At 39.0% G+C, this 25,542-nt stretch overlaps 1 protein-coding gene across 1 annotated transcript; it reads left to right on the forward strand.

Moving 5' to 3' along the window:
• Nucleotides 1-218: 218 nt before the first annotated feature.
• Nucleotides 219-5,606, forward strand: LOC131502248 (zinc finger X-linked protein ZXDB). Its single transcript, XM_058712925.1, has one exon. It carries the CDS (start codon nt 285-287, stop codon nt 2,706-2,708), a length of 2,424 nt encoding a protein of 807 aa, XP_058568908.1. The 5' UTR covers nt 219-284; the 3' UTR covers nt 2,709-5,606.
• Nucleotides 5,607-25,542: the final 19,936 nt, after the last annotated feature.

The raw sequence follows: 25,542 nt of genomic DNA on the forward strand, positions 1-25,542 counted from the left end.
TTCCTCATTATCTGGCAAGACCCTGATTTCCTACAAATATTGAATGTAGAACTTATTTTTGTACACCAGGCTCTGCCTCTGGACTTTCTGTTCTGTTCCAGAGACCCAGTACCAGAATATTTAAATAACTGTGTCGTTAAACACGTTTTAATATCTGATAGGGCCAGTTTCTGCGCACTGCACATTTTTTTTTTCCTTTCAGGAACATGTTCAGGCCCGCGGCAGGGGGCGGGGTCACGCCTCCTCCTCTGCTCTGGTTCCCGCGGAGCCAAAGGAACACGGAGATGGAAAACCCAAGGCTGCTCCCGGCTACCGGGGCGCGACAGAGCGGCGGTGCTGGCATCCCTGCGGGCGGCAGCCGGGTCCACGGAGGCCCTGACCCGCGGGCTGGCCAGGTCCCCGCGCGCCGACTCCTGCTGCTCCGGGGCCTCCAAGATGGCGGGCCCGGGAGGCGGCGCGAGGAGGCCCGCGCGGCCTCACGGGGCCCAGGCCCCAGCCAGTTGGCGACCAGGCCTGATTATGCTGGCGGCGGTGGCGACAGCGGCGACGGCGGTGGCAGCGACTTTTTCCTGGTGCTGCTGGACCCAGTGGGTGGTGATGTGGAGACCTCGGAAGCCCGCCAGGCCTCAGGGCCTGTAGGAAGGGAGGAGGCCCAGTCTGGCCCACAGCTCCAGAAGGGTGAGAGTGGCGCGAATCCCGCGGGCCTCATGGCGCTGGGTCCCTGTTGTCTGTCCGCGGTTCCAACACGAGTCTCGGCCCCTGCCCCAGGCCCGGGACCCGCCGCCACCTTCGCGGGCACCGTCACCATCCACAACCAAAACCTGCTTTTGCGCTTTGAGAATGGTGCCCTCACCCTTGCTACGCCCCCGCCGCCAGCCTGGGAGCCTGGGGTCGCACCTGCCCCTCAGCCTGGGGGTCTGATGGCTCACCAAACTGGGATCCCACACGCAGCGCAGCCCAGCGACTGCCCCGAGCTGCCGCCCGACCTCCTGCTGGCCGAACCGGCTGAACCGGTGTCTGCCCCGGCGCCTGAGGAGGAGGCAGAGAGCCAGCTCGCAGCCCAGAGCCCCCGCAGGCCGCTGGGCCCGGGCCCCGGGGTGGTGCTGTACCTGTGTCCCGAGGCCCAGTGCGGACAAACCTTTGCCAAGAAGCACCAGCTGAAGGTGCACCTGCTGACTCACAGCAGTAGCCAGGGCCAGCGGCCCTTCAAGTGCCCCCTGGGCGGCTGCGGCTGGACTTTCACCACCTCCTACAAGCTCAAGAGGCACCTGCAGTCTCACGACAAACTTCGGCCCTTTGGCTGCCCTGCGGAGGGCTGTGGCAAGAGCTTCACCACAGTGTATAACCTTAAGGCACACATGAAGGGCCATGAGCAGGAGAACTCATTCAAGTGCGAGGTGTGCGAGGAGAGCTTCCCTACACAGGCCAAACTCAGCGCCCACCAACGCAGCCATTTCGAGCCCGAGAGGCCCTATCAGTGCGCGTTTTCCGGCTGCAAGAAGACGTTTATCACAGTGAGTGCCCTGTTTTCCCATAACCGTGCCCACTTCAGGGAACAGGAACTCTTCTCCTGCTCTTTTCCTGGATGCAGCAAACAGTACGACAAGGCTTGTCGCCTGAAAATTCACCTGCGGAGCCACACAGGTGAGAGACCTTTCCTTTGTGACTTTGACGGCTGTGGCTGGAACTTCACCAGCATGTCCAAACTCTTAAGGCACAAAAGGAAGCACGATGATGACCGGAGGTTCATGTGTCCTGTGGAAGGCTGTGGGAAATCTTTCACGAGGGCCGAGCACCTGAAAGGCCACAGCATAACCCACCTGGGCACAAAGCCTTTTGTGTGCCCTGTGGAAGGCTGCTGTGCCAGGTTCTCTGCTCGCAGTAGTCTCTACATTCACTCCAAGAAACACTTGCAGGATGTGGACACTTGGAAAAGCCGTTGCCCAGTCTCTACTTGTAATAAACTTTTCACATCCAAGCACAGCATGAAGACCCACATGGCCAAAAGGCACAACCTCAGCCAGGATCTCTTAGCTCAGCTGGAAGCTGCAAATTCTCTTACACCCAGCAGTGAACTTACCAGCCAGGGACAGAGTGATCTCAATGATGCAGAGCTAGTGTCTCTCTTCTCTGATGTGCCTGGCAGTAGTTCTGCTGCAGTGTTGGACACAGCACTGGTGAACTCTGGAATCTTGACTATTGATGTGGCTTCTGTGAGTTCAACTCTGGCAGGGAACCTCCCTGCTAATAATAATAATTCCTTAGGGCAGGCTGTGGACCCTCGGACCTTGATGGCCACCAGTGACCTTCCCCAAAGTCTGGATACCTCTCTCTTTTTTGGAACAACAGCCTCTGGTTTTCAGCAGAGTCCCTTAGATATGGATGATGCCTCAAGTCTAAGTGTGGGGCCATTGGCATCTCTGGGCCCTTTGGCTATGAAAAACTCGAGTCAAGAACCCCAAGCTTTGACGCCCAGCAATAAGCTAACAGTGGACACAGATGCTCTGACTCCTTCCAGCACCCTTTGTGAAAACAGTGTCTCAGAACTACTGACGCCAACCAAAGCAGAATGGAATGTACATCCTGACTCTGACTTCTTTGGACAGGAGGAAGAAACCCAGTTTGGATTTTCCAATCCAGCAGGAAACCATGGTTCTCAGAAAGAAACAGATCTTATTACAGTGACTGGCAGCTCATTTTTGGTATGAACTACTAATTCCTTGCCACATGGCTTACTTTTGTTAATTACACTCAATTTTAAGGATGTTCTGGACTAAATGTTTAAATGCAGTCATTTCCTATAGGTTTGAAAAAGAACAAAGTCCTGGGCTACGAGTCTGAGGATTTAAATTATGATCTTGACTCATGTCAAGTTGTGTGACCCTGAGCAAGTCACTTAACCTATCTGAGCCTTAATTTGCTTATTTATAAAATGAGGTGGTTTAAATAGATTGTTTCTAAGGTATTTTTAACTCTGTGATTCCTTGATAATAAGCTATTTCCTTGGAAAAAAAATTAGGACATTTTTTAGTGATGGTGTTGCATGTGCTTTTTTTTCCCAAATGTACATAATGGTACACGAAGCAGCCATATGTTTTGCACCCAAAATCAACTATTATTTATTCACAGTTTTGTTTATCTAATTTTCACTCTAACCCTTTTCAAGAAATATTTTGTAATAAATACCAGATATTACATCATTTCAATCATAATTATTCTATATATAGTTCTATAAAGGATGGGCTCTTTTGGAAAAAATTACAATTCCATTATCATACTTAAAGTTAACAATAACTCCTTAATACCAATAAGTATCTAGTCAGATTCCAATTTGCAGTTGTCCCATAAATATTTATTTTAATATTTTTAATACAGGATTCCAGTAAATCTCTTAAGTGTCTTTTTAATTTGTGTTTCCCCTTTGTCTCTTAACTTGCATAGATTGTTTTGCATGTAGCATTTGCCACAATCTTAAATTTTTGTGATTAAATCCTTCTGGTGTTAAGTTCCTCTACCCTCTGTTTCCTGAATTTGGTCGTTGGATCTAGAGACTTGATCAGATTGGAAATGTGATTTTCGGGGTGGGAATATTTCCTAGGTTGTGTTGTGTTCTTTTTTCAGGTAGTACATAATGTCTGGTTCTCTCTTTGTGATATGTGCAGTTGCTGCTGATGAATGAATTTATTCATGATTACCTGTGTTTCTGATATCATGGATTGTTTTTTGTAGAATTACTAGTAGTGGAGGAGGAAATGCTGTTTAAGGCATTTATAAAAGTTTAATAAAAATATTTAACTCCAGAATATTTTCTTAAACAGTGATATAATTAACAAGAAAAAGGATAATAAAAAAATGTTGGCTGTTCTCCCCATTTATATAACTTCCTGACCTTTTTAAATGAGGGCAGGATTTGTTTTTGTTGAAATTGCCAGCCTGAATTTTGACATGAAACAAACCCAGGGTCAAATTTGTGTGGGATAAGTGGCCTTGTAACTAAGCCTCAGTTTCATAGCCATCAAATGATCATAGTAATGCATACACATAACTAACATACTTTAGAATATTCTTCTTTTCAAGTTTTTAATATGTAAGGAAAAGTATTATGTGCTTTGGCATATTTTGAGGAATTTATATAATTTTTTTTTACCCTGTGAGGCCTCCCTACTCTAAGGGAGAAATTGAGATAATTTAATCCTATTCATGTTAGGCAATAAATTTTCTGAGGTTTAGCGTGAGGCAGGATAGGGAATGTCTTTATTTTCTCCCCTGAATAATTACCCCCTACTTCCAGGAATTTCTGTGGGGAAATTGCAGGAGAGGAGACATTGCTCACATGTATATCTGCATCCCTTTCCATTAGACGAGTTTGTCACCATCTTTGTGCTGCTTCCAAAGTCAGACTTCACTGTGATTATGGAGCCTGCTATTGTATGACGCTCTGATAATGGAACAGAGAAGGTTTTTTTCCCTCTGTGGTCTGGAGAGTTCATTGTTTGCATTTTCTCAGATTTGGAAAGATAGAATGAATCTGAATGTTGTATAAACTGTCTTATATGAGTGCAGCTTTTGAATTTTGAGGAACAAAATTCAGAACAACCCTGTAGTTTTGGCAAAGTCTGTGCTGTGTCTCATGACAATTTAGCCAGCTTACATTCCAAATGGGCTTTGGCTAGTGACTGACAGTTGTATACATAGCTTAAAACAAAGAGAAATTATTTTCACCTCTCCTTTTCCACTCATCCAACTTCCATGATTCATTCCATTTCATTTCTGTTACTTTCTGCTTAACTTTATCCACACTCCACTCCCATGCACGTGCATTCCAGTCCTTGCTATGCCTTTCTTTTTTAAGTTTTTAATGGATATATCTTTTCCTACCACTGTTTTCTCATCTTAGAAAATACTGTGTGTGTATGTATGTATATATGACTCAGATGATAAATGAGATTATATATTGTTCTGATGAGAAGTAGATTTCTGTTTAATTATTTTCCTTTTTAAAAAGTTTTTGCCACAGAGTTCTCCTAACTAATATTCTCTTATTTGCTCTAGTGTACCAGTCCAGTAGTGTTTGCACATGAATGTCTGTGGATGACAGTTATTGTAGCACTTTGGCAGTGCACTAAAAACTTGCCACTTTGAAATGTTTCTGTACTGTGTGTGGGTATATACACATACACATACACACACATATATTTTTAAGTGGTTATATTCATTTACTGAAAAAAAGTAGGCATACTTTTATAAATTGGAAATGCTCAAAATTGTATTGTCTACTCATTCAACAATTTTCTCCCTTCACTTTGAAATATTTGTATTTATAAAGTGCATTTGAAAAATATTGTCATTTATTAAGGTTTCTTAAATAGGCCACTATTTTTCATGTATGGAAGATAAGTGTGTCAAGGATTGAAGTGAATGCACACATAGAAAATGTCAAATAAATTATTTAAACACCAAGAGAATTTAATACTGTGACTTTTTTTAATTCCTCAAACCAACTTCCTCCTACTAAAAAGTCATAAAATATATTTTTTCTTAACCCATTGCTGGAATTTTCAAAGGACAAATGTTACTTTTCTCAAAAATAAAAACTTTTATTTGTCCATGGGCTCAAAGAGTTTCATTAAACAATTTGTTCAAATGATTTCCCTTTCAACACCATTTTCTAGAAAAGTGGTGAACTTCTATTCATTCAAAGTAAGAAATCTAATGTTTGTTGAGTGATAAAAAGTTGCTAATACTCCTTACTAAATAATGGTGCATGTTTTCATTTAATCCTGGTTCCTTTCTTCTTCTCTTCCTTCAATCACTAGTTTATTACAAAATCTTACCAAAAAAATTAAAATCTTGTCAATTGAAAGCAAAGTAACATGATAGTTTAAAAAGAAGCCTGCTTTTAGGAGACTCTGTTGATCATGTTGATTGTAAATTAAAGTGTATATTGTTATTAGCATTATTGCAAATTAGTATAATTAATATAACACAGTGCTTGAAAACAGGAGTGAAACATGGGTAGATTTTGAAGTTTGTCCTGTGACCTAAACTTTTCATGTTCTTATCCAGAAAACATATAAGAAGGAAATTTTTCAGCTGGGGATTCCATTGTATTTATTTCATATTAGCAAATATTTATTAAGCACCATTGTGCAAATACAACATAACATATTGAGGGTTCTATGATATGAGCAATATGCAACTCTTACCTTTAAGGAGATCACAGTAGATAGGAGGAGAGAGAAAAAACATTTATTAGAGAATTGGAGAACAGAAATGGGAAAAGTTTAATTTGGTAACAAAATGAGAAGTAAACACATACACACCACAAACCCACAGCCCACTCCACCCCCCACCCCACACACACAGGAAGAACAATGAGGAGTTTATTCTGGGCATAGATGAAAGCTTGTGAACATGTTTTAATAGAGGATTTAGATCATGAAAATGATGTCTTAGAAAGGTTAATGTAATGGAAGTGTACAGTATGAATTAGATGGGAGAGACTGGAATAGAATCAGTGAGAAAGCTTTTGTAGCAATTCAGCAAGTGTGGTATGATTAAGCATAAAGCCTGGACTAGAGTGGTGTCAGTGGAAAATGAGAGGTGGGAACCAATATTGAAGATGTTTTCAAGTTGAGGAAGGAATAATACTTAGCACCTCATGAGGGAGATAGATTATGATGATAGATGATAGATGATGATAGATGATAGATAACATCTGAGAGACTGAGAGAAATCAGAAAGGATAACTCAGGTATCCTTGGGGAATGTAATAATGACATTTAAAAAAAATTTTTTTTGATGTTTATTTTTGAGAGAGACAGAGCATGAATGGGGAAGGAGCAGAGAGAGAGGGAGACACAGAATCCAAAGCAGGCTCCAGGCTCTGAGCTGTTAGAGCCCAACGCAGGGCTGGAACTTATGAGCTGTGAGATCATGACCTGAGCTGAAGTTGGACACCCAACCGGCTGAGCCACCCAGGCGCCCCCGTAATAATGACATTTTTACTAACAGAATGAGGGAAGTAATGAAGGTCTTTTCAGAAATAAGCAGGTAAAGATGGTGTTTAAATGCTAATTGATAAATCATAGTTATCCCTGCATAAGCTATCCTTATTGTGGTTTATCCACTTTCTAGACAAAGAGGGCCACTTACTCTTTCTTGGTTCCTTCAGGGATGCTCAGAATTACCTATATAGTTCTAATCTTTTTACTTCCCTTTGAATTACCAGAGGCCTCCTCATCTTGTCTTGAATGATCTAGATCTGTACTAATTAATATGGCAACTACTAGTCATATGTGGCTATGGAGCACTTAAAATGTGGTTACTATGACAGAATGAATTTTTAATTAATTTAATTTAAATTTAAAAATGAAACAGTTTAAAATAGTTTACTGTTAAACATAATTTTATTGTTTTAGTAGGATTAAATTTCACTTTAACCATTGACAATTTTGCATGTGAATTAAGATGTGTTTTGAAATACAAACCAGATTTTGAAGGCTTAGTTTAAAAAAGTAGACTATTTCATGAGTTTGTGTATATTGATTAAACATTGAGTAATATTTGAATTTTTCAGCTTTATTGAGGTATAATTGACCAAATTGTGAGATATTTGAAATGTATATGGTGGTGGTATGTATAGATTGTGAAAGGATTCCCACTATCTAGTTAATTAACACATATATCACCTTACATATATTTTTAATGAGAAAATTGTATTTTAAATATATTTACTTAAAATTTAATATTAAAATTAATTTTACCAGTTTTTCAATATGGCTATAGAAAATTTTAAATTACACACATTATCACAATTATTTTAGAAATTACAAATTACACATATTGCTCTTGTTATATTCCTATTGGACAACCTCAGTCTGGATGCTACATTACCTCTCCAGACTACTCTGCATCAAAATGACCTATGCTGTCTCCTCTGTCCATAAAGTTTCTTCTACTACTTTTAAGATTCAGTGGCTATTCTATGTTTAAGGAAAAAATAATCTAGAGTTATCATAGATTTCCCCATATATTGGTGATGTTTTGTCATGATTTTATCAACTGTTTCTGAAAGCTTTATTAGAGTGAATTTTACCTGCATTTGTCTCAATTGGAGCAGGCAGGATTAGGATTGATTGTTAGAGTGCAATACTCCTGAATCTGTGTGAGATTGACTCGGGGCTCCTTAGTCAGAATCACTTCTGTCACTAGGGAAAACCAAGAGGGAAGTAACAATATAAGAACCTAGCCATGAGAATCCCTACCATGGTCTCCCCATCGTATAATTCCCCTGCCCACTTAAAGAGATAACCCAGAAGGAATAGAAGAAAAAGAGAATGTTAAAGAAGGAGGATAAATAGTTATACCATATATATGTGGTAAATTTGGTAGAAGTCCTCATTGCCAACTAGAGTAATTTTGCATTATAGTTAATTGGTTTAAGTTGACATTTAAAGACGTATAAAACCCTTTTAAGTGTCAAATTTTCTAAGGAAAACATTAACTCAGTATTTTTAAAAGGAAGCATACAGGAATCTCTAAAAGCACAATCTCTGAATCCCTTAATACTAACCTTTATACTTACCAAGTTACCAATCAGCAGTTGTATATTGAATACCTAATATGTGAAGGCGTTACATCTAAGTATAACTTAATTCATTAATATTTTACCACTTATGTACTTCTTATGTGACAAATACTATCCCTGTGTTCAAAGACCTGATCTAAACTAGCAAACTATTAAAACTAGTGTATTACAGAGTTCTAACAGGTACTTTATAGATTTTGCCAGAATAAGAAGTATTTTTTGTGAGTGGACATAAATTTTGATGATGGTAAGTCAATAAACAGGATATAATCAAATTTTTTTCCACTGGAATCTAAAATTTCATTTAAGGTATAAACATTAGAACAAAGTTGTTCTAAACTAAAAATTTGGCAGGTGTTTTGGAAGTAAATTTGTTAAATATAGCAAAACATTTTGAAAATCAATTATGAAATAGGCTTTATTTTGATTTATTTCTAGATTACAATCTTTGACATGAGATGTACCAGAAGTGATCCTAGAGAGGTTATACTTTCCTTGCTCATTTTATGAATGAGAAAAAGTATTAATGCCTACATTTTTATGCGAAATTTATTTTATCAGAATGAAGGCAAAATTTGATTTTATGGAATAATAAGGAAACTGTTTTGAAGGTAACTTTATTATATAGACACACTGTAAGGAAGGAGATAATAATAAATTTCATGTAACATTTGATGTTGAGAGCTAAACATGAAAAAACTAAAAGTTCACCCATACCCTAGGATGTGTGTAAGGGGTGGGGCGGGGTGGGAGGGTTGGCCAGGCATTTTGATTTCTAGGTAAGAAACAGTAGCTTAACACTTTCAGTCTGCTCTGAAATAGCAAAGTTTTCTTTAATGATAAGCAACATAAGTCTTCAGGATGTGAAACATTCATGAAAGGTAAAAAATACAAGCAGAATGTAAATCTCTGACATTTTGCTTATAGCATAGTTGCAAAAGAATGCCATTTATTTTAAACAAGACTAACCTCCCTCTTCTGTTTATAATATAGAGTGGGAAGATAACTTCAGGGTGAGATCTGGCTCACTGACAGAAGGAAACTCACCACTTGTCTGCTTGGAAATTGGCCAGAACACACAACCCTAGTGAAAATTCCAGTAAATGGAGTAGCAACAGTTTATCCCAAGCTATTTCGAACTGTAGTTGATGCCACAATGAATCCTTTCCTGTCCAAAGTGGCTGCATCACTTAGTTAACATGTACTGGTGTAAAAATTTAGTATGTGCTATTTCTAGTAAAATTTAACATTTCCCCTTAAATTCATATATGTTGTAGACTCCTGGAACTAATTATTATTTTGTTATAATTTTGACAATAATTCAGATTCATGCCTTATAATAATAGTAAAAAAAATGAATGTCAATATTTAACTTTTGTATACATTTAAAAATTTTCTTGACTACATCAAATTTTCTTTTATGTGGAGCATATTTTCCCACATTGAGTATGTCTCAATCATTTTTGTGTGCTGCAAGCAATAAAAATGAGAACTCAGTTAAATATTTAGAATTATAGTCTTAGAATATTGGCAACTTAGAAAATGGAGAAAGGCAGGCTTCTCTTCATTTTAAAAAAAAGTTTCTTAAAGTTTTTATTTTATTGTTGAGAGAGAGAGGCAGACAGAGTGCAAGTGGGGAGAGGCAGAGATTGAGAGAGAGAGACACAGAATCTGAAGCAGGCTTCAGAGTCTGAGCTGTCAGCACAGAGCCTAGTGCAGGGCTCAAACTCACAAACCGTGAGATCATGATGTGAGCCAAAGTTGGGGATACTTAGCCAACTGAGCCACCCAGGTGTCCCACTTCTCTCCATTTATAAATAAGTGATAAAGCTCTTGGAAAAATTAGAGAAGTAAGACTTTCTTGTAGCTAAGATAAACTTCATACGAAAAAAGTTTGTTGATTTTATCATTTTAATTTCTCCAATAATATTTATCAAGCTGGCCTCTGAATATAATCTTATATGTTGTATATAATCTTATATGTTGTAAGAACATAGACAATCCTATTTTTTTTTAAACTTCATTTAAGGGGCTCCTGGGTGGCTCAGTTGGTTAAGTGTCCAACTTCGGCTCAGGTCATGATCTTGTGGTTTGTGGGTTGGAGCCCCGCATCGGGCTATGTGCTGACAGCTCAGAACCTGGAGGCTGTTTCAGATTCTGTGTCTCCTCCTTTCTCTGCCCCTCCCCTGCTCATGCTCACTCTCTCTCTCTCTCTCTCAAAAATAAAAAAAAAACATTCAAAAAAATTTTTTAACTTCATTTAAAATATTAGGTCATTTTTAATTTTTGAGGAACCTCCACACTGTTGTCCAGTGTGACTGCACCAGTTTGCATTCCCGAAAACAGTGTGAGGGGGTTCCCTTTCTCTGCATCCTGGCCAACACCTGTAGTTTCTTGTGTTGTTAATTTTAGCTATTCTGACTAGTGTGAGAAGTGATGTCCCATTGTAGTTTTGATTTGTATTTCCGTGATGATGAGTGATGTAGAGCATCATTTCATATGTCAGTTAGCCATCTATATGTCTTCTTTGGAAATATGTCTATACATGTCTTCTGCCAATTTTTTGCTGGATTATTTGTGTTTTTTAGGTGTTATTTTTTTATAACTTGTTTTATTTTTTATGTTTTTAAATTTACATCCAAAATGGTTACATATAGTACAACAATGATTTCAGGAGTAGGTTCCTTAGTGCCTCTTAACCATTTAGCCCATTCCCCCTCCCACAACACCTCCAGTAACCCTCAGTTTGTTCTCCATATTTGAGTCTCTTCTGTTTTGTCCCCCTCCATGTTTTTATATTGTTTTTGTTTCCCTTCCCTTATATTCATCTGTTTTGTCTCTTAAAGTCCTCATATGAGTGAAGTCATATGATTTTTGTCTTTCTCTGACTAATTTCACTTAGCATAATACCCTCCAGTCCCATCCATGTAGTTGCAAATGGCAAGATTTCATTCTTTTTGATTGCCGAGTAATACTCCATTGTATGTATATGTGTGTGTGTGTGTGTGTATAAATATATATCACATCTTCCTTATCCATTCATCCATCGATGGACATTTGGTCTCTTTCCATACTTTGACTATGTTGATAGTGCTGCTATAAACATGGGGGTGCATGTGTCCCTTCGAAACAGCACACCTGTATCCCGTGGATAAATGCCTAGTAGTGCAATTGCTGGGTCGTAGGGTAGTTCTTGTTTTAGTTTTTTGAGGAAACTCCATACTGTTTTCCAGAGTGCTGCACCAGCTTGCATTCCCACCAACAATGCAAAAGAGATCCTCTTTCTCCACATCCTCGCCAACACCTGTTGCTGCCTGAGTTGTTAATGTTAGCCATTTTGACAGGTGTCAGGTGGTATCTCATGGTGGTTTTGATTTGTATTTCCCTGATGAGTGATGTTGAGCATTGTTTCATGTGTCAGTTGGCCATCTGGATGTCTTCTTTGAAGAAGTGTCTATTCATGTCTTTTGCCCATTTCTTCACTGGATTCTTCGTTTTTTGGGTGTTGAGTTTCATAAGTTCTTTATAGATTTTGGATATTAACCCTTTATCTGATATGTAATTTGCAAATATCTTCTCCCATTCTGTCGGTTGACTTTTAGTTTTGCTGTTTTCTTTGTGTGCAGAAGCTTTTTATTTTGATGAGGTCCCAGTAGTTCATTTTTGCTTTTGTTTCCCTTGCCTCCAGAAATGTGTTGAGGAAGAAGTTGCTCCAGCCAAGATCAAAGAGATTTTTGCCTGCTTTCTCCTTGAGGATTTTGATAGCTTCCTGTCTTACATTGAGGTCTTTCATCCATTTTGAGTTTATTTTTGGGGATGGTGTAAGAAAGTGGTCCAGTTTCATTCTTCTGCATGTCGCTGTCCAGTTTTCCCAGCACCACTTGCAGAAGAGACTGTCTTTATTCCATTGGAAATTCTTTCCTGCTTTGTCAAAGATTAGTTGGCCATACACTTGTGGGTCCATTTCTAGGTTCTCTGTTCTGTTCCATTAATCTGAGTGTCTGTTCTTGTGCCAGTACTATACTGTCTTGATGATTACAGCTTTATAGTATAGCTTGAAGTCTGGGATTGTGATGCCTCCTGCTTTGCTTTTCTTTTTCAAGATCGCTTTGGCTATTCGGGGCTTTTCTGGTTCCATACAAATTTTAGGATTATTTTTTCTAGCTCTGTGAAGAATGCTGGTGTTATTTTTGATAGGGATTGCACTGAATATGTAGATTACTTTGTGTAGTATTGACATTTTAACAATATTTTTTCTTCCTATCCAGGAGCATGGAATCTTTTTCCATTTTTTGTCTTCTTAAATTTCTTTCATAAACTTTCTATAGTTTTCAGTGTGTAGATTTTTCACTTCCTTGGTTAGATTTATTCCTAGGTATTTTATGGTTTTTTGTGCAACTGTAAATGGGATCGATTCCTTCATTTCTCTTTCTGTCACTGCATTGTCAATATATACGAATGCAACCTATTTCTGTGCGTTGATTTTATATCCTGCAACTTTGCTGAATTAATGAATCCATTCTGGCAGTTTTTTGGTGTAATCTTTTGGGTTTTCCATATAGAGTATCATGTCATCTGCGAAGAGTGAAAGTTTGACCTCCTCCTGGCCGATTTGGATGCTTTTTATTTCTTTCTGTTGTCTGATTGCAGAGAATAAGACTTCCAATACTATGTTGAATAACAGTGGCAAGAGTGGACATCCCTGTCTTGTTCCTTACCTTAGGGGGAATGCTCTCAGTTTTTCCCCATTGAGGGTAATATTAGTGTTGGGTCTTTCATATATGGCTTTTATGATCTCGAGGTATGCTCCTATCCCTACGTTCTTGAGGGTTTTTATCAAGAAAGGATGTTGTATTTTGTCAAATTCTTTCTTTGCATCTATTGAGAGGATCATATGGTTCTTCTCCTTTCTTTTTTTCATGTGATGAATCACGTTAATTGTTTCATGGATATTGAACCCAGCATCCCAGGATGCATACCTGCATCCCAGGTATAAATCCCACTTAGTGGTGAATAATTTTTTTAATGCATTGTTGGAGCACATTGGCTAATATCTTGTTGAGGATTTTTGCATCCATGGTGATCAGGGAAATTGGTCTATAGTTCTCCTTTTTAGTGTGGTCTCTGTCTGGTTTTGGAATCAAGGTAATGCTGGCTTCATAGAGTTTGGAGTTTTCCTTCCATATCTATGTTTTGGAACACCTCCAAGAGAATAGGTGTTAACTCTTCCTTAAATGTTTGGTAGAATTCCCCTGGAAAGCCATCTGGCCCTGGACTCTTTGTTTTTTGGGAGGTTTTTGATTACTAGTTCGATTTCCTTACTAATTATCCGTCTCTTCAAATTTTCTATTTCTTCCTGTTTCAGTTTTGGTAGTGGATATGTTTCTAGGAATTTGTCCATTTCTTCCAGATTGCCCATTTTATTGGCATATAATTGCTCATAATATTCTCTTGTTATTGTTTTTATTTCTGCTGTGTTGATTGTGATCTCTCCTCTTTCATTCTTGATTTTATTTATTTGGGTCCTTTCCTTTTTCTTTTTAATCAAACTGGCTACTGATTTATCAATTTTATTAATTCTTTCAAGGAATCAGCTTCTGGATTCATTGATCTGTTCTACTGTTCTTTTTTTTTTTTTTTTTTTTTTTGGTTTCCATAGCAGTAATTTCTGCTCTAGTCTTTATTATTTCCTGCTGGTTTTGGGTTTAATTTGCTGTTCTTTTTACACCTCCTTAAGGTGTAAGGTTAGGTGGTGTATCTGAGATCTTTCTTCCTTCTTTAGGAAGGCCTGGATTGCTATATGCTTTCCTCTTATGACCGTCTTTGCTGCGTCCCAGAGGTTTTGGGTTGTGGTGTTATCATTTTCATTGGTTTCCATATACATTTTAATTTCCTGTTTAACTTCTTGGTTAGCCCATTCATTCTTTAGTAGGATGTTCTTCAGTCTCCAAGTAGTTGTTACCTTTCCAATTTTTTTTCTTGTGGTTGATTTCAAGTTTCATAGCGTTGTTGTCTGAAAATATGCACAGTGTGATCTTGATCTTTTTGTACTTGCTGAAGGCTGGTCTGTGTCCCAGTATGTGATCTATTCTGGAGAACATTTCATGTGCACTGGAGAAGAATGTATATTCTGCTGCTTTAGTATGAAATGTTCTGAATATGTCTGTTAAGTCCATCTGGTCCAGTGTGTCATTCAAAGCCATTGTTTCCTTGTTGATTTTTATATTAGATGATCAGTACATTGCTAAGAGTGGGATGGTGAAGTCTCCTACTATTATGATATTACTTTCGATGAGTTTCTTTATGTTTGTGATTAATTGATTTATATATTTGGGTTCTCCCATATTTTGGTGCATAAATGTTTGCAATTGTTAGGTCTTCTTGGTGGATAGACCCCTTGATTATGATATAATGCCCTTCTGCATCTCTTGATACAGTCTTTATTTTAAGGTCTATATTGTCTTATATAAGTGTGGCAACAACAGCCTCCTTTTGTTGACCATTAGCATGATAGATGGTTCTCCATGCCCTTATTTTCAATCTGAAGGTGTCTTTAGGTCTAAAGTGGGTCTCTTGTAAACAGCATATAGATGGATCTTGTTTTCTTATCCATTCTGTTACCCTATGTTTTTTTATTGGAGCATTGAGTCCATTGATGTTTAGAGTGAGTACTGAAAGATACGAATTTATTGCCATTATGATGCTTGTAGAGTTGGAGTTTCTGGGGGTGTTTTCTGGTCCTTTCTAATCTTTGTTCCTTTTAGTATATATATATATATATATATATATATGTATATATATATATACTAATTTATATATATATATACTATATATATAGTATATATAGTATATATATATATACTAAAAGCATATAGAGTATATAAAAATATATGTATATATTATATGTTACATATTACTATATGTATATATTATATATGTATATATACTAAAAGCATATATATAGTATATAAAATATATATACATATATAGTATATAAATTTATATATATACATATATACACATATATATGTATATATGTATTTACATGCTTTTAGTATGTGTGTGGATATAGATATAGATATAGATATATAGATAAATATAGTCCCCCTTAGCATTTCTTGCAGGGCTGGTTCAGGGGTCACAAACTCCTTTAATTTTTGTTTGTCTGGGAAACTTTTCATCTCTTCTTCTATTTTGAATGACAGCCTTGCTGGATAAAGCATTCTTGGCTGCATAGTTTTCTGATTCAGCACATTGAATATATCCTGCCACTCCTACTGGCCTGCCAGGTTTCTGTGGATAGGTCTACTGCAAACCTGATGTGTCTTCCTTTGTAGGTTAGGGACTTTTTTTTCCCTTGCTGCTTTCATGTTTCTCTCCTTGCCTGAGTATTTTGTGAATTTGACTATGATATGCCTTGTTGATGGTCGGTTTTTGTTGAACCTAATGGGGGTCCTCTGTGCTTCCTGGATTTTGATGTCTGTGTCTTTCCCCAGGTTAGGAACGTTTTCTGGTATGATTTGCTCACATCACCCTTCTACCCCTATCTCTCTCTCTTCCTCTTCTGGGACTCCAATGATTCTGATTTTGTTCCTTTTTAATGAGTCACTGATTTCTCTAATTCTTAAATCGTGCTCTTTTGCCTTAATCTCCCTCTTTTATTTTGCTTCATTATTCTCAGTAAATTTGTCCTCTATATTGCTGATTCTCTGTTCTGCCTCATCTATCCTTGCCACCGCTGCATCCATCCATGATTGCAGCTCAGTTATAGCATTTTTAATTTCATTCTGGATATTTTTTACTCCTTTTATCTCTGCATAAAGCAATTCTAATCTATTTTTGACTCCAGCTAGTATTCTTATTATTGAGATTCTAAATTCTGGTTCAGACATCTTGCTTGTATCTGTGTTGGTTAAGTCCCTGGCTGTCGTTTCTTCATGCTCTTTCTTTTGGGGTGAATTCCTTCGTTTTGTCATTTTGAAGGGAGAAAAGGAATTAATAAGGTAGAAAAATTGAAATTAAAAAATTAAAATTAAAAAAATATTAAAATAAAAATTAAAAACACACACACAAAAATCAAATAGATGATGCGAGAACCTAGGTGTGTTTTAGTCTGGGCATTGAAAGTGGTTTGACAGATTAGATTAAAAAAGGGGGGAAAAAAGGAAATCATTTGAGAATTTGAAAAAATGAATACACTGAAGTAGACTAAAATGAGATGATGGGGGTAAAGTATAATTTGAAAAAAAAATTACACAAAAGTGAATATATTAGAAAATAATTAAAGAAAAATATTTTTAATGAAACTTAAAAATAAAAATGATTTTTTTTCTCTATCTTTATTCAAGAAAAAGAAAAGAAATGAAAAAGAGAAAAGAAAAAAAAGGAAATCGTTTGAAAATTTGAAAAAGTGAATACAGTGTAGTAGAATAAAATAAAATGATGGAAGTAAAATAGAACTTGAAAAAATTTACATAAAAGCAAAAAAATATTGTAAAAAATTTTAAAGAAAAATATTTTTAATAGAAATTGAAAATAAAAATTTATTTTTTCTCTTTCTGCATTCAGGAAAATGAAAAGAAACGAAAAAGGGAAAAAGGAAAAGAAAAAAAAGAAATCATTTGAAAATTTGAAAAGGTGAATACACTGAAGTAGACTAAAATAAAATGATGGAAGTAAGATAGAATTTGAAAAAAATTACACAAAAAATATTTTAAAAAATTAAAAATATTTTTAATAAAAATTGAAAATAAAAATGATTTTTTCTCTTTCTGTATTTAAGAAAAAGAAAAGAAGTATAAAAGAGAAAGAGAAAAAGAAATATAATTGAATAGATGGACCTGCTAACAGATTGAAATAGGATTGTAATTACTTCCTTTTCCCCTAGAAGTCAGACTGTGTAGCCCTTTATAGTCCAGAAATTTAGTAGGAGGTGAGACTTGTGTTCTTAAAGAGCAAGGGTTGGAGGGAAGATGGTGGCGTAGGAGGACGCTGGGCTCACTGCGAGTCCTGCTGATCACTTAGATTCCACCTACACCTGCCTAAAGAACCCAGAAAACTGCCAGAGGATTAGCAGAACGGAGTCTCCAGAGCCAAGCGCAGATGAGAGGCCCACGGAAGAGGGTAGGAAGGGTGGCGAGGCGGTGCACACTCCACGGACTGGCGGGAGGGAGCCGGGGCTGAGGGGCGGCCCGCCAGCCAAGCAGAGCCCCCGAGTCTGGCTGGCAAAAGCGGAGGGGCCAGACGGACTGTGTTCCGACAGCAAGCGCGACTTAGCGTCTGGGAGGTCATAAGTTAACAGCTCTGCTCAGAAAGTGGGAAGGCTGGAGGACAAAGGGAGGGAGAGCTGCTGAGCCCTCGGACGGCAGAGCTCAGCTTGGTGGGGAACAAAGGCGCTCGCCAGCACCATCACCCCTGCCCATCCCCCAGCCACAATCCCAAAGAGAACCAGTTCCTACCAGGGAAATTGCTTGCTCCGCGCAAACACCCAACCCTGTGCTTCTGAGGAGCCAAACCTCCGGCAGCGGATCTGACTCCCTCCCGCTGCCACAGGGCCCCTCCTGAAGTGGATCACCTAAGGAGAAGGGAGCTAAGCCTGCCCTCCTGCCCCGTGCACCTTGCCTACCCACCCCAGCTAATACGCCAGATCCTCAGCACCACAAGCATGGCAGTGTGCAAGTAGCCCAGACGGCCACGCCACCCCACAGTGAATCCTGCCCCTAGGAGAGGGGAAGAGAAGGCACACACCAGTCTGACTGTGGCCCCAGTGGTGGGCTGGGGGCAGACATCAGGTCGGACTGCGGCCCCGCCCACGAACTCCAGTTATACACCACAGCACAGGGGAAGTGCCCTGCAGGTCGTCACCACTCCAGGGACTATGCAAAATGACCAAATGGAAGAATTCCCCTCAGAAGAATCTACAGGAAATAACAACAGCTAATGAACTGATCAAAAAGGATTTAAATAATATAACAGAAAGTGAATTTAGAATAATAGTCATAAAATTAATCGCTGGGCTTGAAAACAGTATAGAGGACAGCAGAGAATCTCTTGCCACAGAGATCAAGGGACTAAGGAACAGTCACGAGGAGCTGAAAAGTGCTTTAAACGAAATGCAAAACAAAATGGAAACGACGACAGTTCGGATTGAAGAGGCAGAGGAGAGAATAGGTGAACTAGAAGATAAAGTTATGGAGAAAGAGGAAGCTGAAAGAGAGAGAGATAAAAAAAACCCAGGAGTATGATGGAAAAATTAGAGAACTAAGTGATACACTAAAAAGAAATAATATACGCATAATTGGTATCCCAGAGGAGGAAGAGAGAGGGAAAGGTGCTGAAGGGGTACTTGAAGAAATTATAGCTGAGAACTGCCCTGAACTGGGGAAGGAAAAAGGCATTGAAATCCAACAGGCACAGAGAACTCCCTTCACACGTAACTTGAATCGATCTTCTGCACGACATATCATAGTCAAACTGGCAAAATACAAGGATAAAGAGAAAATTCTGAAAGCGGCAAGGGATAAACGTGCCCTCACATATAAAGGGAGGCCTATACGACTCGTGCCTGATCTCTCCTTTGAAACTTGGCAGGCCAGAAAGGCTGGGCACGATATCTTCAGTGTGCTAAACAGAAAAAATATGCAGCCGAGAATCCTTTATCCAGCAAGTCTGTCATTTAGAATAGAAGGAGAGATAAAGGTCTTCCCAAACAAACAAAAACTGAAGGAATTTGTCACCACGAAACCAGCCCTACAAGAGATCCTAAGGGGGATCCTGTGACACAAAGTACCAGAGACATCACTACAAGCATAAAACATACAGACATCACAATGACTCTAAACCCGTATCTTTCTATAATAACACTGAATATAAATGGATTAAATGCGCCAACCAAAAGACATAGGCTATCAGAATGGATAAAAAAACAAGACCCATCTATTTGCTGTCTACAAGAGACTCATTTTAGATCTGAGGACACCTTTAGATTGAGAGTGAGGGGATGGAGAACTATTTATCATGCTACTGGAAGCCAAAAGAAAGCTGGTGTAGCCATACTTATATCAGACAAACTAGACTTTAAATTAAAGGCTGTAACAAGAGATGAAGAAGGGCATTATATAATAATTACAGGGTCTATCCATCAGGAAGAGCTAACAATTATAAATGTCTATGCGCCAAACACCGGAGCCCCCAGATATATAAAACAATTACTCATAAACATAAGCAACCTTATTGATAAGAATGTGGTCATTGCAGGGGACTTTAACACCCCACTTACAGAAATGGATAGATCATCTAGACACACAGTCAATAAAGAAGCAAGGGCCCTGAATGACACATTGGATCAGATGGACTTGACAGATCTATTTAGAACTCTGCATCCCAAAGCAACAGAATATACTTTCTTCTCAAGTGCACATGGAACATTCTCCAAAATAGATCATATACTGGGTCACAAAACAGCCCTTCATAAGTTTACAAGAATTGAAATTATACCATGCATACTTTCAGACCACAATGCTATGAAGCTTGAAATTAACCACAGGAAAAAGTCTGGAAAACCTCCAAAAGCATGGAAGTTAAAGAACACCCTACTAAAGAATGAATGGGTCAACCAGGCAATTAGAGAAGAAATTTAAAAATATATGGAAACAAACGAAAATGAAAATACAACAATCCAAACGCTTTGGGATGCAGCGAAGGCAGTCCTGAGAGGAAAATACATTGCAATCCAGGCCTATCTCAAGAAACAAGAAAAATCCCAAATACAAAATCTAACAGCACACCTAAAGGAAATAGAAGCAGAACAGCAAAGGCAGCCTAAACCCAGCAGAAGAAGAGAAATAATAAAGATCAGAGCAGAAATAAACAATATAGAATCTAAAAAACTGTAGAGCAGATCAACGAAACCAAGAAGTGGTTTTTTGAAAAAATAAACAAAATTGACAAACCTCTAGCCAGGCTTCTCAAAAAGAAAAGGGAGATGACCCAAATAGATAAAATCATGAATGAAAATGGAATGATTACAACAAATCCCTCAGAGATAGAAACAATTATCAGGGAATACTATGAAAAATTATATGCCAACAAATTGGACAACCTGGAAGAAATGGACAAATTCCTAAACACCCACACTCTTCCAAAACTCAATCAGGAGGAAATAGAAAGCTTGAACAGACCCATAACCAGCGAAGAAATTGAATCGGTTATCAAAAATCTCCCAACAAATAAGAGTCCAGGACCAGATGGCTTCCCAGGGGAGTTCTACCAGACGTTTAAAGCAGAGATAATACCTATCCTTCTGAAGCTATTCCAAGAAATAGAAAGGGAAGGAAAACTTCCAGACTCATTCTATGAAGCCAGTATTACTTTGATTCCTAAACCAGGCAGAGGCCGAGCAAAAAAAGAAAACTACAGGCCAATATCCCTGATGAAGATGGATGCAAAAATTATCAATAAGATACTAGCAAATGGAATTCAACAGCATATAAAAAGAATTATTCACCATGATCAAGTGGGATTCATTCCTGGGATGCAGGGCTGGTTCAACATTCACAAATCGATCAACGTGATACATCACTTTAACAAAAAAAAGAGAAGAACCATATGATCCTGTCAATCGATGCAGAAAAGGCCTTTGACAAAATCCAGCACCCTTTCTTAATAAAAACCCTTGAGAAATTCGGGATAGAAGGAACATACTTAAAGATCATAAAAGCCATTTATGAAAAGCCCACAGCTAACATCATCCTCAATGGGGAAAAACTGAGAGCTGTCCCCCTGAGATCAGGAACACGACAGAGATGTCCATTCTCACCGCTGTTGTTTAACATACTGCTGGAAGTGCTAGCATCAGCAATCAGACAACAAAAGGAAATCAAAGGCATCAAAATTGGCAAAGATGAAGTCACGCTTTCGCTTTTTGCAGATGACATGATATTATACATGGAAAATCCAATAGACTTCACCAAAAGTCTGCTAGAACTGATACATGAATTCAGCAAAGTTGCAGGATACAAAATCAATGTACAGAAATCAGTTGCATTCTTATACACTAACAATGAAGCAACAGAAAGACAAATAAAGAAACTGATCCCACTCACAATTGCACCAAGAAGCATAAAATACCTAGGAATAAATCTAACCAAAGATGTAAAAGATCTGTATGCTGAAAACTATAGAAAGCTTATGCAGGTAATTGAAGAAGATATAAAGTAATGGAAAGACATTCCCTGCTCATGGATTGGAAGAATAAATATTGTCAAAATGTCAATACTACCCAAAGCTATCTACACATTCAATGCAATCCCAATCAAAATTGCACCAGCATTCTTCTCGAAACTAGAACAAGCAATCCTAAAATTCATATGGAACCACAAAAGGCCCCGAATAGCCAAAGTAATTTTGAAGAAGAAGACCAAAGCAGGAGGCATCACAATCCCAGACTTTATCCTCTACTACAAAGCTGTAATCATCAAGACAGCATGGTATTGGCATAAAAACAGACACATGGACCAATGGAAAGAATAGAAACCCCAGAAATAGACCCACAAACGTATGGCCAACTCATCTTTGACAAAGCAGGAAAGAACATCCAATGGAAAAAGACAGTCTCTTTAACAAATGGTGCTGGGAGAACTGGACAGCAACATGCAGAAGGTTGAAACTAGACCACTTTCTCACACCATTCACAAAAGTATACTCAAAATGGATAAAGGACCTGAATGTGAGACAGGAAACCATCAAAACCCTAGAGGAGAAAGCAGGAAAAGACCTCTCTGACCTCAGCCGTAGCAATCTCTTACTCGGCACATCCCCAAAGGCAAGGGAATTAAAAGAAAATGTGAATTACTGGGACCTTATGAAGATATAAAGCTTCTGCACAGCAAAGGAAACAACCAACAAAACTAAAAGGCAACCAACGGAATGGGAAAAGATATTTGCAAATGACATATCGGACAAAGGGCTAGTATCCAAAATCTATAAAGAGCTCATCAAAATCCACACCTGAAAAACAAATAACCCAGTGAAGAAATGGGCAGAAAACATGAATAGACACTCTCTAAAGAAGACATCCGGATGGCCAACAGGCACATGAAAAGATGTTCAACGTTGCTCCTTATCAGGGAAATACAAATCAAAACCACACTCAGATATCACCTTATGCCAGTCAGAGTGGCCAAAATGAAGAAATGAGGAGACTATAGATGCTGGAGAGGATGTGGAGAAAGAGGAACCCTCTTGCACTGTTGGGAATACAAATTGGTGCAGCCGCTCTGGAAAGCAGTGTGGAGGTTCCTCAGCAAATTAAAAATAGACCTACCCTATGACCCAGCAATAGCACTGCTAGGAATTTATCCAAGGGATACAGGAGTACTGATGCATAGGGGCACTTGTACCCCAATGTTTATAGCAGCACTCTCAACAATAGCCAAATTATGGAAAGAGCCTAAATGTCCATCAACTGATGAATGGATAAAGAAATTGTGGTTTATATACACAACGGAATACTTCGTGGCAATGAGAAAAAATGAAATATGGCCTTTTGTAGCAACGTGGATGGAACTGGAGAGTGTGATGCTAAGTGAAATAAGCCATACAGAGAAAGACAGATACCATATGGTTTCACTCTTATGTGGATCCTGAGAAACGTAACAGAATCCCATGGGGGAGGGGAAGGGAAAAAAAAAAAGAGGTTAGAGTGGGAGAGAGCCAAAGCATAAGAGACTGTTAAAAACTGAGAACGAACTGAGGGTTGATGGTGGGTGGGAGGGAGGGCAGGGTGGGTGATGGGTTTTGAGGAGGGCACCTTTTGGGTTGAGCACTGGGTGTTGTATGGAAACCAATTTGACAGTGAATTTCATATATTAAAAAAATAAAAATAAAAAATAAAAAAAAAGATTGATAAAATTCTTAGTTGCAAAAATAAAATCTCTGAAAATGTCAAAAAAAATAAATAAAGAGCAAGGTTGGCCCAGTTGGGCGGGGCTCAGTGTAATGGTTCCATTCTCCACTAGATGGCGCTGTTAGCCTACTGGGGAGGATTGTTGAGATGCTTGTAGGTGCATAGGTAAGCAGCTTTGCCTTTGTTTTCCAAGATTGCTTTGGCTATTCAGGGTCTTTTGTGGATCCATACAATTTTTGGATTGTTTGCTCTCTGTGAAACGTATTGATGGTATTTGGACGTGAAAATGGCATCACCCCGCTACCCAGTCTCTAGTATCCGAACTCTGTTCTCCCAATCAGCAATCGCGCACCAATCCTCTGTCTTCAGCTTTCGTCCACTCCCCGCTTTTTCACTCTCCGTGACCAGGCCCCAGGCAGTACCTCTCTCCTGAGTTTTGTCTCAGATGCGGCTGTTTCCCCCAGCCCCTTACTTCTGAAGGACTGCAGCTCTGACCTGCTCCACCCCTCTGTGGAGGGTCTCACTGAGCAATGGAGGAATGCCGGACATACCCAGGAAATTTCATGGTACTGTGCCGCTGCTGAAGCCCAGATATTGTGGACAGGTGCCAGCTCATCCCAGAGAAAAGTTCACGAGATAGTGTAGCAGCAGATTTGCAGGGAAAATACACCACACATCTGGCACCAGGCTTCACCCTTAAGGACCTTGTTCCAGCACCAGCGAATGTGGCAGTTCTCTGGGGTCTCCTGGGACCGGGTGGCTTCAACAGTCTCCACCTTCCAGCAGTGGAACTGCTTTTCCCTGTGTGGGCCTAAAACCTCCCAGACCCCACTCTGTTCCTGGGGATTTGCCCTTCCCACCAGAGCACCGCCAGGTATCAAGCTCTGGAGTTGCAGACTTTGTGCTCCCCTTGTTTATAGTCTTAATGGATTTTAAACCCTCTCCTTTATCCTTTCTCCCTTTTAAGTTTATTCCCTGTGGCTGTTCCAATTTTCCAGTTCCTCTCCAGCTGCTTTTGGGGAGCTGTGCTTTTCCCATATTCTACCCTCTCCCCCAGTCTTCATCCTCTCTCTGCCTGCAAAAGTGGCTCCCTGCCCGCAGCTGGCTTCTCTCTCCCCAAGTTCACCTCTGTGCGCCATGTACCTGCTGAATTCTGTGGTTCAGGTTGTGCAAATTGTTGTGTTAATCCTCCAATCAGTTTTCTAAGTGTGTAGGATCTTTTACTGTTGGTCTGGCTGTATTTCATGGACGCGAGACACACAAAAAACTTCCATGCCGTTTTGCCATCTTGGCTCCTCCGTTGGATGTTATTTTTATAGGTTTTTTGTAGATTTTGGATACTAACCCTTTATCACATATATCATTTGCAAATATCTCCTTCCATTCTGTAGGTTGCCTTTTAGCTTTGTTGTTTGTTTGCTGTATAGAAGCTTTTATCTTGATAAAGTCCCAATAATTTATTTTTGTTTTTGTTTCCCTTGCCAAAGTATATCTACCTAGTAAAAAGTAGCTACAGCCGATGTCAAAGAAGTTATGGGCTGTGTTCTCCTCTAGGATTTTGATGAATTCCTGTTTCACATTTAGGTCTTTTATCCATCTCGAATTGATTTTTGTGTATGGTGTAAAAAAGTTGTCCAGGTTCAATATTCTGCATGTTGTGATCCAGTTTTCCCAACACCATTTGTTGAGAAGACTTTTCTCCATTGGATATTTTTTTCCTGTTTTGTTGAAGATTAGTTTGGCCATACAGCTGTGGGTTCATTTCTGGGTTTTCTATTCTGTTCCAATGATCTATGTGTCTATTTTTGTGGTATTATAATGCCTTGATCATTACAACATTGTAATTTAACTTGAAGTGAGGAAATGTTATGTCACCAGCTTTGCTTTTCTTTTTCAAGATTGCTTTGGCTATTCAGGGTCTTTTGTGGATCCATACAATTTTAGGGTTGTTTGCTCTAGCTCTGTGAAACATATTGGTGGTATTTGTATAGCAATTGCATTAAATATGTAGACTGCTTTGGGTAATGTAAGCATTTTGACAATATTT

This window comes from Neofelis nebulosa, chromosome X, assembly GCF_028018385.1.
Source record: "Neofelis nebulosa isolate mNeoNeb1 chromosome X, mNeoNeb1.pri, whole genome shotgun sequence".
Taxonomy (NCBI): Eukaryota; Metazoa; Chordata; class Mammalia; order Carnivora; family Felidae; genus Neofelis; species Neofelis nebulosa.

What these genes read in the sequence shown, in the direction of transcription:
- LOC131502248 (XM_058712925.1), top strand. Translation starts at nt 285, where the DNA reads ATGGAAAACCCAAGGCTGCTCCCGGCTACCGGGGCGCGACAGAGCGGC.